The sequence below is a fragment of the Phocoena sinus genome, chromosome 12 (assembly GCF_008692025.1).
Source record: "Phocoena sinus isolate mPhoSin1 chromosome 12, mPhoSin1.pri, whole genome shotgun sequence".
In the NCBI taxonomy this organism is placed as follows: Eukaryota; Metazoa; Chordata; class Mammalia; order Artiodactyla; family Phocoenidae; genus Phocoena; species Phocoena sinus.
Genome location: NC_045774.1, coordinates 47,724,661 through 47,739,099, shown reverse-complemented (window position 1 = coordinate 47,739,099; position 14,439 = coordinate 47,724,661). Strand labels below are relative to the sequence as shown.

The 14,439-nt window shown below is 39.9% G+C and overlaps 1 protein-coding gene across 1 annotated transcript; it reads left to right on the top strand.

The window, feature by feature from the left end:
* The first annotated feature begins 3,944 nt into the window (after nt 1-3,944).
* On the top strand, nt 3,945-14,185 carry CCN6 (cellular communication network factor 6). Its single transcript, XM_032651514.1, has 4 exons — nt 3,945-4,236; nt 8,096-8,338; nt 11,613-11,806; nt 12,843-14,185. The coding sequence occupies exons 2-4, from the start codon at nt 8,332-8,334 to the stop codon at nt 13,122-13,124; spliced, it is 483 nt and encodes a 160-aa protein (XP_032507405.1). The 5' UTR covers nt 3,945-4,236; nt 8,096-8,331; the 3' UTR covers nt 13,125-14,185.
* The last annotated feature ends 254 nt before the right edge of the window (nt 14,186-14,439 follow it).

The window sequence follows — 14,439 nt, the reverse complement described above, 5'->3', positions numbered from 1 at the left end:
AAACCAGACAAAGATACTACAAAAATGAAAATTACAGACCAATATCATTGATGAATATAGATGCAAAAATCCTCAACAAAATACTAGCAAACAGAATCCAACAACACATTAAAAGGATCATACACAATGATCGAGTGGGATTTATACCAGGGATGCAAGGATTCTTCAATATACACAAATCAATCAATGTGATACACCATAGTAACAAACTGAAGAATAGACACCATATGATCATCTCAATAGATGCAGAAAAGGCTTTCGACAAAATTCAACACCAATTTATGATAAAAACTCTCCAGAAAGTGGGCATAGAGAGAACCTACCTCAACATAATAAAGGCCATTTACAACAAACTCACAGCAAATATCATTCGCAATGGTGAAATACTGAAAGGATTTCCTGTAAGATCAGGAACAAGACAAGGATGTCCACTCTCACCACTATTATTCAACATAGTTTTGGAAGTCCTAGCCATGGCAATCAGAGAAGAAAAAGAAATAAAAGGAATGCAAATTAGAAAAGAAGAAGTAAAACTGTCATTGTTTGCAGATGACATGATACTATACATAGAGAATCATAAAAATGCCACCAGAAAACTACTAGAGCTAATCAATGAATTTGGTAAAGTTGCAGGATGCAAAATTAATGCACAGAAATCTCTTGCATTCCTATACACTAATGATGAAAAATCTGAAAGAGAAACTAAGGAAACACTCCCCTTTACCATTGCAACAAAAAGAATAAAATACCTAGGAATAAACCTACCTAGGGAGACAAAAGACCTGTATGCAGAAAACTATAAGACACTGATGAAAGAAATTAAAGATGATACCAACAGATGGAGAGATATACCATGTTCTTGGATTGGAAGAGTCAATATTGTGAAAATGACTATACTACCCAAAGCAATCTACAGATTCAATGCAATCCCTGTCAAATTACCAATGGCATTTTTTACAGAACTAGATACAGTGTTTTTTGTTTTGTTTTGTTTTGTTTGTGTGTGGAGATGCTGGGGACCGACAGGTATGTTTTTTAAGAGCTCCTTAAAGCAGTGACGTGGTAGATTTGTTGAAGTCATTCTTGAGGGAGGGAGACCAGTTAGGAACTGCAGTAGTACTTGGTAGCAGTGAAAATGAGGGAAGAGTGACTAGTTTTAGGGCTATAAGGATGATAAGCAGGATTAGTTGTTAAATGACGATGGGAGGTGAGGGAGAGGAAGATGACCTGGACGACTCCTAGCTTCCTATCTCCAGGGTATGGAGAAGCTGTCTCGGGTGGGTGGGGCAATGTTGAGTTTGGGACGTGAGTTTTTCCTGTCGGACGTTCTAGTGGAGACGTCCAGTAGGCAGCCAGCTATATGGGTCTGCACTCAGCGGGGCAGTCCTGGATGGAAATTTATATCTGAAGCTGCATAGGGTCGAAAATGACGGCAAGGGTGTTGATGAGATGGTCAAGAGACAGTGTGCAGGGTGAGAACAGCAATACATTAAGGTCACGAAACACCAGTGAGCTTAGATCTAAGTCAAATGCAGCATAACAGGAGCCTGCAAAAGAGATTGAGAAAGTATGTCCAGAGGTAGGGGTAGAACTGGGCAGGGGTGTGGGGCTGGTGTAATGAAAGCCAAGAATTGAGAGTCCAACACGTTAGAGAGGGGAGGATGGAAAGTTCATGAACATGAGCCCAGCTGAGAGGCCACCGAACCCGGCAAAGGGTCCCTGGTAACCACGTCTGAACCTGGGCAAGAATGCGAAGCAGGCGCTCGCTATGTGTAGCCTTGATATTCTGCCCCTCTACATTCGGGATTTCCATTGTTCCTCCTCGTCCTTCAGAAGCCCAGCACTGTATCCTCAAAGTCTATTCTCACATGGTATATTCAACTCAAATAGTAGCTGAAAGTGTTACTCTGGGGAATACATGTCTCATCAGTGGTAAGAAAAAAGGCTGGGCTTCCCTGGTGGCGCAGTGGTTGAGAGTCCTCCTGCCGATGCAGGAGACACGGGTTCGTGCCCCGGTCCGGGAGGATCCCACATGCCGCGGAGCGGCTGGGCTCATGAGCCATGGCCGCTGAGCCTGCGCAAAAAAAAAAGGCTTAAGATTTAATGGTGGAATTTCAAACAGATACTTTTAAATGTAGGGTTGTTTTTGGGTTTTTTTCTGATTCTGACTTTCTTTTTCATTGTCCAAACTTTTTCTTTTTTTATATTAGCTATCTGTTTTATACATATTAGTGTATATATGTCAATCCCAATCCCCCAATTCATCCCCCCCAACCGCTTTCCCCACTTGGTGTCCCTTAAATGTAGGGTTTTTGAGTTGGAAAGAGGTTTAGGATGTCTGAATCAGTCCAACTGCCTTCAGTTCCATCAGATAAAAATTGAGAGTTAATTACAGAAATTACTTGCCAGGCACTGTGCTAAGTGCCACTTGTACACCAGCAAGGGAACCTCAGGTCCCTGTGGTTGGGTAGCTTTAGGGTGAGTGGAGAAGACAGGCACTTATACACTAACTTTAGTACACCGACAGGTAAAAGGGAGCATAGAGAGGTTATAGAAAGTCTTCTGGAGAAGGTGGTAACTCAGGGAAGGAGTGGGGGCAGGTGAAGAAGGTTACAGGTGGAAGGAACAGCCTCAGATATGCAGGGAACGGCAGGCACTTTCACTCGCTAGAAGCTAAGGAATCTAAGGAACGCAAGAGACGAGGAGGGCCCTGAACGTTGTGCTCAGGAGCTTGGACTTCCCTGCAGGTCGCTGACCTTCGGGTGTGAGGGATGAAGGAGATGGAACAGGTGAGGTTGATCTCAGCTTCCTGGCTTGGGGAACTCAGGGGATGATGCCACCATTCACTAAAATGGGGACTAGCTGAGAGCAGTTTCTTGTGGGGAGGGAGAAAGTGAGGTGCTTGTGGGACATCAAAGTGGGATATACCCCGAAGAGATGAATGAGTTAGTTGTGAGCTCAGGGGGAGAGTCTGGGCTAGAGAGGAAAAACAGATGCAGAGATTCAGTGATCTGTTCAATATCAAAGCTGGTTGGTGGCAAGATCTGGCCTGGGGAAGGGAGGAAGGTAAGGATTGAGAGCTCAGGCTCTGGAAGCTGCCTGCGTGGCGTAAGTCCCTCTTCTTCCACTTACTTGATATGTGACCTGGAGTAGGTTAAGCAATCAGAGCCCCATAGTCCTCCCTTGTAAAATGGGGTGTATTGTTTCCTATTGCTACTGAATAAATTGCTAAGGTCTTCAAACAGCACAGATATATTATCTTACAGTTCTGGTATCTGTAGTCTGGAAACAGAGCTAAAATCAAGGCAGGGCTGTGTTCCTTCGGGGGAGTCTAGGGGAGAGCCTGTCCTTTGCCTTTTCCAGCCTTTATAAGCTGCCTGCATTCCTTGGCTTGTGACGCCCCCCTTCAGCAGCAGCATCGTGTTACCTCTGCTTCTAGCATCACATCTTCTCTGACACACCTCCCTCTCTCCTTTCCTTGTAAGGAAGAGTAGATTGGAGGGGAGAATTGGGAGTTTGTTTTTGGTCATGTGAAGTTTGCTATGCCTGTCAAATATCTAAGTGGAGATCTGTTAAGTAGGCAGTTTGAGTTCAGAAGAGAGGCCTGGGTGGAGATATGAGATGCAGTGAAGGAAGTTACTTCAGAGGTCTTTACCCACAGGGGGTTTCAGTGTTTAGAGATGAAGATGATGAGAAGAAGCTAGCAGAGGAGACTGAGAAGGAGCCATCAGTGAGAAAGGAGGAGAAAGAGTCATGTGTTGGAAGCTGAGTGCAGAAAAGTTTAAGGAGCAAGTGATCATGTCAAATACTGAGAGATACTATTATTGTTACAATTCACCACACTGTATTCTCGTACTCTGGGGGAAATCTATTTCCAGAAAACCTCTGAAATTAGTTTGAGGAGCTATTTCTAACATCACCTTTGTTGTCAAATGAAGTTCTACTGCAGGGCCCAGGGCACTGGGCTGTTAGACACAGCGCCCGAAGGAAGGCCTGGTGAGGTAGCAGAAGTGCACCATCGTCAACAGTTTTGTCACTGGCCCTGTCAGTGCGCTCACCAGAAGCCCAGCTGCCCTCCTGGAGTGAGCCTGGTGAGGGATGGCTGTGGATGCTGTAAAATCTGTGCCAGGCAACCAGGGGACACCTGCAACGAAGCTGACCTCTGCGACCCCCACAAAGGGCTGTACTGTGACTACTCAGCAGACGGGCCTACGTACGAGACTGGAGTGTGTGCATGTAAGTGTTTCCTTCTGCACTGGCTGGCGAATGTGGAGTCTAGACAGGATTTTTGCCTGCAATTGTTACTTTGGAATAATCAGCTTAATGTGACTAAATAAGAGGTGGGTTTAGTGTCCATGCACCAGTGAGACTAGCCTTCTCATCTTGGACACCATGTGAAATGAGCAGATGTTACACACACATTCAGAAACCTGTTACTTTTATTGCATTGAAATGATCTTGCAGTTCTTCTCAGGTAATTGCTTTTAATGATAAAAATAGGAGAAATTATGTAAACGGCCTGACTCATTAAAGTGCCACAAACGACAGCTTTCGTTACTACTGTCAGAAGCAATCTGAATTCAACCTTTTCTGTGACTAAAAAATAATCTTTTTTAAAATGTAAGGATGTATATCTAGTATTCAGACATACAGCTTTAATCTCAGCCTTTCCAACTAACCGTCAAGTTACTGTACTTTTAAAATTTATTTTATTTTATTTTTGGCTGCGTTGGGTCTTCGTTGCTGCACACGGGCTTTCTCTAGTTGCAGCGAGCGGGGGCTACTCTTCGTCGTGGTGCGCGGGCTTCTCACTGCGGTGGCTTCTCTTGCTGCGGAGCATGGCCTAGAGCTCGCAGGCTCTAGCGGGCAGGCTCAGTGGCTGTGGCGCATGGGCTTAGTTGCTCCACAGCTTGTGGGATCTTCCCGGACCAGGGCTCGAACCCATGTCGCCTGCTTTGGCAGATGGATTCTTAACCACTGCATCACCAGGGAAGCCCAAGTTACTGTACTTTTTACTGAGGCACATTTGTAAAAAAAGAAGGTAGGGGCACCCCACATCACAACAGGATCCTCAGCTTTATGGGCCTCAGCTCTGGAGACTGCTTGAGACCATCTAAACCTATGCCTTGACAATAATTCAGGATACCGATTTATTGAGGATTAAAAAAAAATTTCTAAGGGAAGAGAAATACTCATGTCAGCTGGGTGGTTAAGTTACTCTGTAGAAAAGTCTAAGTGGGAAGGAAAACTACTAGCAGAAGTTTGGTTTTAAGTATGGAATGAGAGCACATCTCTGGAGTTGGACTGAATGTGTGGAACAGTTCAAGTTGATAGCCTGATGCCCCTGTCAGCACTTGACTATTGTATATTGGTTAAGAATGTAGGGTCTGGGTTCAAATTCTGAGTTCTGTCTGCTGAGTGACCTTGATCAAGTTGCTTAACCTCTCTGTGCCTCAGTTATATGTACTTCCTATTTTATAGAGTTGTTAGGAGGATCAAATGAAATGAAGACACAAAACCCAAAACACCTAACACAATATCTGGTATGTAGTAAATTCTCAAAAATGTTAGCTATTACTTACGGAAATTCAACAGGAAAAACGTGATCTATCAGACTCTGGCATTCAGGATACCCCTTTCTCCCAAACAGTGCCAGGCAAGGTATTTCATTAACCTAACACTTAGTGAGCATTCACTACTGAGCTAGACACTGTGACCAGCAGGTGGGGACACAACAGGGAAAAAAGAGATACAGGTCCTGCCCTTGCGGAGTCAAAGTTTATTGTGTCAGACGGATCTTTCCACAAGTAATTTTATGTACAATGTGATGAGTATTGTAACAGAGCACAGCCATGAGGATGGGGGTGGGGACGGTCTATAACTGGGGTCACAAACTATGGCTCAGGGACCAAATCCGCTCCACAGTCTGTTTCTGTAAATAATGTTTTATCAGAGAACAGCCACACCAGTTCAGTTACATATAGTCTGTGGCTGCTTTACAATAGCAGGGTCTAGTAGTTGCAACAGAGACTGAATGATCTATAAAGGCTTAAGATATAACTTTACAGAGAATGTGCTGATTCATCATTATAGAACAATGTTTTTTAAACTTTTTTTTGGTCTGAGGATCCCTTTAGTCTTAGAAATTAATGAGGACCCAAAGAGCTTTTGTTTATGTGAGTTACCTCTTGGTATTTAATGGATTAGAAATTTAAAAATATTTACTAATACATTTAAAAATAACAAACCCATTGCAAATTAATAAGAATAATATATTCTTTGTGAAAAAATTTTACTTTAAAAACAAAGAAATTAGAGAAGAGTGGAAGTGGAATTGTTTTACATTTTTGCAAATCTCTCTAACAGAAGATAGATTCTTACATCTGCTTCTGCATTCAATATATTGCTATATGTTGTTTTAGTTTGGGATATATGAAGGGATTCCAGCCTCACACAGATACGTTGTTGGAAAAGGAAGGAATATTTTAAAAGACTTTTCAGATAATTGTGAATATTCTTTTTTCATATTATATTAAAACTTGAGAAGTGGAGTTTCTTAAAAATTAGCTGCATCACTGCTAATCGTGTGGAATCGGAAACCAAATCAGTGAACTTTTCAGACTCTGTGACATTAAAATACTTTCCTCTATTCAAAGGCCCACTTGGAATGGGGCTTTTCCTCAAGTATAATTTTGTAATACCATGCATTGGTTATTTGGAAAATACCAGTTTGGAGCAATGGGTTATATGGATATTTTAAAATATCACATTAGTTAGTACCAAAATTATCAGAAAAGTCTACATATTGGGTAGCTATAAAGATCTCAGTGGTGTACACAAGTTTTCCAAAATTCTAATTTTTGCTCAAAAGCTTAAATTCTGTCACTGGCAACAAGTACTGTCAGTTGTTTTCCTTGAAGTGACAGGCCCGTTTCATTGATTTTCAAGAAAATGTCTGCCAAATACCCAAGTCTGAATAACCATGAGGTATCTGTCAATCATTTCTTCAGGGGAAATTACCACTAAAAAAGTGGTTACTTCGGCCCACAACCCAAACAATAACATAGGTGCTTTTCCTCGAGATAACTATTGTACTTTGGTACAATATCTAGAGAAAGGCTCTATGTAACTTCCTGTTTTGTCACACAGAATATTAAAAAGACATGTATATTTGATCACTCAGATTTAATAAAATTAGTAATTTTTACTGTGTCATCAAGGACATTCTTAGGTAGAACTAAGAACTTTAAAAAACAGTACATTTATGTACAAGTGTATGGCAAGGAAAAATAGTGACGAACCTGTAGAGTTTGATTCACGCTGAAGTGCCGGCAGCAGTTTTAGCCACTGCTGCTTTTGCACCATCAGCACAAATGTCAACACAGTGCAGTCAGTCACATCTTAGTATTCTGAAAAGGTTTTGACCTTCCAGTTCTGTGAAAGGTCATCAGCTACTGTGCAGTACTGTAAACAAATTACGATTTCTTCACCCATTCACTTATCCTAACTCCCTAGGAATATATCCCAGCCTGTTGTTGGGCATCTGGGGATGTCTGTCTCACCAGCCATCAACCCAGCTCTGAGGTTTACAGTCATTATCCCAGTGCTATACTCATAGTGATTTTTTATTAACTTTACTCAAGAACAGGGAACAGGGTCTTAATTTTGAAGGTGACTACTCAGGGCTGATAATCTACGATATAATGAAAATGTCTCATTTTCACTTTTCTTTTTTGCGGTACGCGGGCCTCTCACTGCTGTGGCCTCTCCCGTTGCGGAGCACAGGCTCTGGACGCGCAGGCTCAGCGGCCATGGCTCACTGGCCTAGCCGCTCCGCGGCATGTGGGATCTTCCCGGACCGGGGCACGAACCCATGTCCCCTGCATCGGCAGGCGGACTCTCAACCACTGCGCCACCAGGGAAGCCCTCATTTTCACTTTTTACAGATGTTCTGTGAAGGAGGTTTCAGATGTGGCCTAAAAAATTGAGAACTATATTTCATAAAGGAGATAGCAACTTCCTCTATGGTTTATAACTGGAAGTCTAGACTATCAGTTATGGCTTCTTTGGTGATTTTGCTCTTTTCTCTTTTCAGACCTTGTAGCTGTGGGATGTGAGTTCAACAGGGTACATTATCATAATGGCCAAGTGTTTCAGCCCAATCCCCTGTTTAGCTGCCTCTGTGTGAGTGGGGCCATTGGATGCACACCTCTGTTCATACCAAAGCCGGCTGACAGGCACTGCTCTAGGGCTAAAGATGGAAAGAAGACTGATCAGTCAAAATGTGGCCTGAGGTCATCACAACAGCAGCTGTCAACAAGCTACAAAACAATGCCAGGTACTGATAAGTACAACTGTCTCTCATGTATGACTTCGCCTGGTTTTCTTTCATGTTCCTTTTACGTACCATAGGAACTAAGTAGGTACTTACTGATTGGTGATCAGTGTGAGATTTAGTTTGAGTGTGCCATCATACTTGGTCTCTACCTCAGGCAGGTATGCTCTGAGTATCTGTAAAGGGAACTTTATAATGTTTTCGATTTTTTCCTTTTTTTTTTTTTGGCCACGCAGCTCATGGGATTTCAGTTCCCTGACCAGGGATTGAACCCACGCGACGTCAGAGAGATCACTGAATCCTAACCACTAGATCACTAGGGAACTCTCCAAATATTCCAGTTTTTGAAAGCTCTGCTAGGTCAGGAAAACTCTTCTAACTACCTCTACTTATTTCCATTTAACCTCATCTCAGGCAAACTGACCAAATATTATCCACATGTACCCTGGCCTGGAAAAACTTTTATCTGTATTGTTCTATTATGGGCAAGAAGTATGAACCATCCAGTTCCAAAAATTTCCAAAGGCAACTTTTCCATATGGTAAAAGCAGAAATGGAAGGCTATGATCAAAAATATTTGAGGGTACGTTGACTTGTAAACGTTTCTAAAAACAGAAAAAACTAATATAAAATTACCCTTTCATTCACTGAAAATGAAGCTTAACAATGACCAACTTCTCTAAATAAATGTGCACACAGGCATTTTTAAGTAGGTTACCCAGGTATGTGTGTAGTCAGAAACTTGTAATGAGAATCCTTATTACTCATCTGGAGCACCTGGCCATTTACAGTTGGCCTCAGTATATTCACAAACCTTATAGTTTGGTCTGCTCTAAGCTAGCATCTTATTTAGGTGCCAGGGTTTTTGGGGGACAGGAGTTTCAAAAATGCCAGCAAATGAAGCACAGGTGAGGAAGGACTCAAAAAGGGGCAATATTGATGCCTGGTTATTATTCACATCTGTGCTTTCATCCAGAAATTAAGAATGCCTTTTTCTTGAAATTTGGAGCTTAGTAAATGAAAGGTGCCATGGAAATATGGAATACTTATGTATGCTAAAGACTCCTAAATTCACTTATGTGGATAGTTAATAAAAGCAACTATAATCAGAGAAATGAGTCTTAGATCTGTAAAAACGAATTCTTAAAGGAACATCCTCTGGGATTCCAATTATGCCAATTCATAAAACTTTAACAGGTTACAGCAAATCGGCATTCACCATCCGCGGTTTTCAGCTAACCGCGTGATACTGCTAATGCTCTAAAAGTTTTGAAAATATAAGCCAAATTTTTTTTTTTAACAAATGTACAAGAACAGTTGATTTTCTGCATTGGATCTTGGTGACTCAGGGTTAAGTTCTTAGAACCCATGCGTGAACCTCCCTGGTGAGACCACCGTAGAACAGCAGTTGTCCCCAAGGCCAGGCCTTTGGGTCTAGGTCAAGTTGGTCTCATTTGTGAAGTCAGAGCAGTTTCAGTGGATTCACTTGGAACCTGGTTGGAGGAGGCGTCAGATGGTCATTCTTAGTGGTCAGTACTTTGCTACAAAAAATGAGAAAATCTCCCAAGTGTTCCCTGGTAATTAAAATATAGGCCTAGATATGTTTAAAAGGAAGTATATGTTCAGTTTAATGTCTCTCCTCTGCTTAACTTTGAAACTGTACTTACGGGCCCAAACAGGAGTTTGCTTTCAAAGTTGAGCACAATGACACATGCATACTTTAAGATATATTTGTGATAGTAATTTATATACTTAATTCCAGACAGTCTACAGTTGGAATCTAGCTTTTGCTTGGTCAGCAGGAAGCATGCAATGACATAATGCCCCTATGCTTTTCTCACTGCTCACCAAACACTGAACTTGTACTTTGAAAATTTCTTCTAGTTTTCTTGCCCTTTAATGAATGTTAAGCAATTCCTGAACTGCAGCTCTTGGCTTAACTCTAAGGGGGTTCTTGGTAATATGATAATCTAACCTACCTTTGTTTATTGCAGATGCATGCCAAGCTTTTAACCTGCTTCCTGCGCTGAGGTCTTTAAACTGTTGTCTACCTTCCAGGTATCTCCAGTTTTCTGCTTCCTCTCCCTCAGTTCTGTGTACAATGGCAAGATCCTACTGTAATAACACTGACAACAGTAACAAAGTATCACTTTATTCAAAGATAGCACATATTTCAAAGTGACTCTTCCCTATCAAGAAGGCATTTTTTTGAGGGGGGGTGGGTGGTTCCTTTTTAAATTGACATTTTAAAGTAATGCAGCCTGAATTTTGCTGTGTTAATTGCAGACTCAAATCTCCACCTTACTCCCAAAGCACCCACTTTAGGATGCATATTAACCTGAAGGAAATGCTTTGAGACAATGAACCAATTAGTAGTTTGCTTAAAATGAACCAAGTGCCTGATTCATTCATGAGCAGAACAAGAGGGAAGCTCCCCATGGATTTACAAGAAGATGGAAGAATTATTATGCACTCTTTATATTTTCATTATTCACCCCGTCCCCTCCCTTGTTTCTCCTAAGCTGCAGGCAGTGGAGGGGGGCTCTGTCTATCCAACCCACTCACCCACAGATCCGTCCATGCACTCCGAAGTGAGATGAAATGTCTAGACAACAGAGGGAATACCGTAGGCCTGATGCCATAGGGAATGTAGTAGTTAAGCTGAATGAGGAAAATGGACTGCACATCTTTCATGACTTAGTGTAAGTATCTAGGTTAGTTCAGTGTAACGTAGAGAGTTTTCTAAAAGACTAGATTTTAAAAAGTGGAGAAGAAAATAACTGGTCTCATGGATAGCTGAATTCTCAAATGTAACTTTTGTATTTTAGATTTTAACATCACGAAATTTAACAGTAAGACCACCTTGTTCTGATTAATATCTTGAATTCCCTAATCCTACTGATGTCTGTTTCAACCTCTGTTGAAAATAACATCAAGCATGAGGCAAGAACCAGGGAAAAGGCAGATATCCATCAAAGCATAAGCCTGTTTAGTGCTCAGAGGACGGGCTACGCAGAAAGAAGCAAATGGGTACTTTACTCAGTTTTTCAAAGATAAAGTATTTTTATTCCTCCTAAGATACTGCACTGTAACACTTGACTGAAAGATAATTTGGGGAGTGGGAAAAAGAATAATTAGACCATGAGCTTATTTTATTCTGAATTACTTTATATAAAGTTCAGATCTATTAACTATTAGCTTAAAAATAATGATTAAAAATTATCTACCTACATGAATACATATTTATACACATGCACTCCCTCCTCCTTTATCTTAGCTTATAGGAATCTCCCACTTATTTGGAAAAGAAAATGTCTTGTGCAAGCAACAAAGTGGACCCCTTGCTCCAGAACATGTGGGATGGGCATATCTAATAGGGTAACCAATGAAAACAGCAACTGTGAAATGAGAAATGAGAAAAGACTGTGCTACATTCAGCCTTGTGACAGTAATATATCAAAGACAGTAAAGGTAAAGTTTAAGTAGATTTAACTTCATGATAATTCAATACTGAGACGCCTGAAAAGTATGTGTGTCTATGTATGTGTGTGTTTTGGAAGTGTTTATTAATAAAACCACTTCATTATAACTCTTAAAGTCAAACTGTCTTGGAGGAAAGCAGATATTAACTGCACTTTGTGGGAAAAATTTCACCAAGCAGAGAGGTAATGTTAGGGTATCTAGAATCAACAGGTTAACAGCTTACTAGCGTGGGTCTTGATCAGCCTGATTTGTTGGGGCACCCCACCATGTATATTGTTTTTTCAGAGAGGATCCTTTTCAGATTCTACCTTCTTTTTCCTATATTAATTTTATGTAGTGGAATCAGAGCAATTGATAAAAGATTTTGGTTGCTACATCATAATTATAAAAACATTAGGAACATCAGAGAAGTTCTGATCTTATGTATCACCAACTTGGAGAGGGAACCACACTATTTCCAAAATGCTTTGCTTAGCTACTACTTGCCAAAGGACTATGATACAATAATACATACTCTAAGATTGCTTGGTATAACTAGAGCTGGTCCTGCTTCTGTGACTGTCTCGAGTAATTTTTAGAAATGCTACAAAACCAATCTTATCCCTAAGTTATTCCCTATCCTATTTATTAGAAAGCTGACAATTTCAAAGGGATTAAGATGTTCATCTATCCATCTACTTAAAACTGAGCCATGTTAGAGAATTTAAGTCTTGGCCCTTAATATTAAATAAAACAGAAATTTTCATTTATTGTGGAACTTAGTCAAGGGTAGATAGCAGAAAAACATTGGGGAGTGGGTCCTATAATATGATGGAGGAAGCACAGGGAGGACTTCCAAGGTCCTTTGGTGAGAGGGGATTTTAAAGGCAGAAAAGAAAGGGCTGGATGTCACTAAATGGCAACTATTAATGTCCTGAAAATAATTATATCTGTGTATTTATGTAATAGTCCACAAAGTATCGCTTTTCTGGACTACTGTAATCAAGTTTAAAGAGTGACTTCTTAACGTTATATATCTTTTCAGATCCCCAAAGGAAAAACATGCCAACCTACTTTCCAACCCGTCAAAGCTGAAAAATTTGTCTTTTCCGGATGTTCAAGCACTCAGAGTTATAAACCCACTTTCTGTGGGATATGCTTGGATAAAAGATGCTGTGTCCCTAACAAGTCTAAAATGATTACCATTCAATTTGATTGCCCAAATGAAGGGTCATTTAAATGGAAGATGCTGTGGATTACATCTTGTGTATGTCAGAGAAACTGCAGAGATCCAGGAGATATATTTTCTGAGCTCAAGATCCTATAAAGCCAAGCACATGGGGAAAAAGTTAAGGTCAATCATGTCATCACATCAAAATTTAAAATGGTTTTAAAAGGGTGGCAAATCTGCCTTATTGGTTTAAAACAGTAAGAATGCCTAGCTATTCTCAGGTAACTGTATTTAAGGCATTAGAAGCTTTAAAAAAGGTTCTCCTAAAAATATATGTAAAATATGAAAACCTTAAAATTGAGCTCTTAAAGTGTATAATTATGTAATACAAAAGTATTTGGTTCCATCTACATATTCCATAATGAAACGTTATACAATTTACAAGAGAACATTTTATTCTAGAAAATAATCTGTTGAAGCTATATAAAAAGCATATTAAAGTTTTAAAACTGTACTTTGACAATACAGCCTAGGCTCCAATCACATAATCATTATAGGGTGAGCAAGATTTTCTAGATTAAATCTTAACTAGGAATAAGACTAAGCTGTAAATATATTTATTATTTCCATTGCCCTATCCTGAATATCAGTTTACTAAGATTTCTTTTGGAAGGAAAAAAATGGAACTTCTTTGGCCACTGTTGACAACTGTAATCTAAATTTTTATACCAAATACTGTAAAAAACTTAATTTCCAAGATAAAGACCAAGAGCAGTATCCTTACTCTGAAAAGGAAAGAAATTAAAAAAATAACATTAAAGCAAGCACCCAACAGATTTTTCTGGCTTGAAAATAAATTGTTGCTCAAAATTACTTCCATCACCTACGAATTTTAAATATAAATTGTGATTAAAGATAAATTAATGTTGAAGACTAAAACTGGAGATTTATAGTAACTGGAACACTTTCACTAGACTATTAGTCATTTACTGCAAAGTTTCAAAGAGGATATCAAGCTTAGTAATGTTCTGTTTGCTTGTATAAATAGTAACAGGTGGGCCTTCTTTGGCAGTTCAGTGGTTGGTTAAGACTCCGCACTCCCAATGCAAGGGGTGCAGGTCTGATCCCTGGCTGGGGAACTAAGATCCCACATGCAATGTGGCATGGCCCAAAAAAAAAAAAAGGGACAAGCAAAACTGATAAGTAGCATGGTTTAAAAACATGGACATTTATTGTTACAAAATTAACTGGTTTGATAAAAAAACTATTATATTTAAAAATAATTTAATACAAATTAAAATAATTGTAAATTGTGATTCTTTTGAGTGCAAACAAGTGGTTACCCAAAGAAGAAATGAAACCTCAAGTTGTAATAAAATCTATTCCTGAAGTTAGTGGGTATTACATAGAAATATTTATACTGTGTTCTTCTACTCCCGTATTTACTTTTAAAGAGTTAGGAGAATTTAAA

Excerpts from the sequence above, each read along its gene's own strand:
- CCN6 (XM_032651514.1), top strand. Across the intron at positions 11,807-12,842 it reads ATATATCAAAGACAGTAAAG|ATCCCCAAAGGAAAAACATG; the intron begins GTAAAGTTTAAG and ends ATATCTTTTCAG.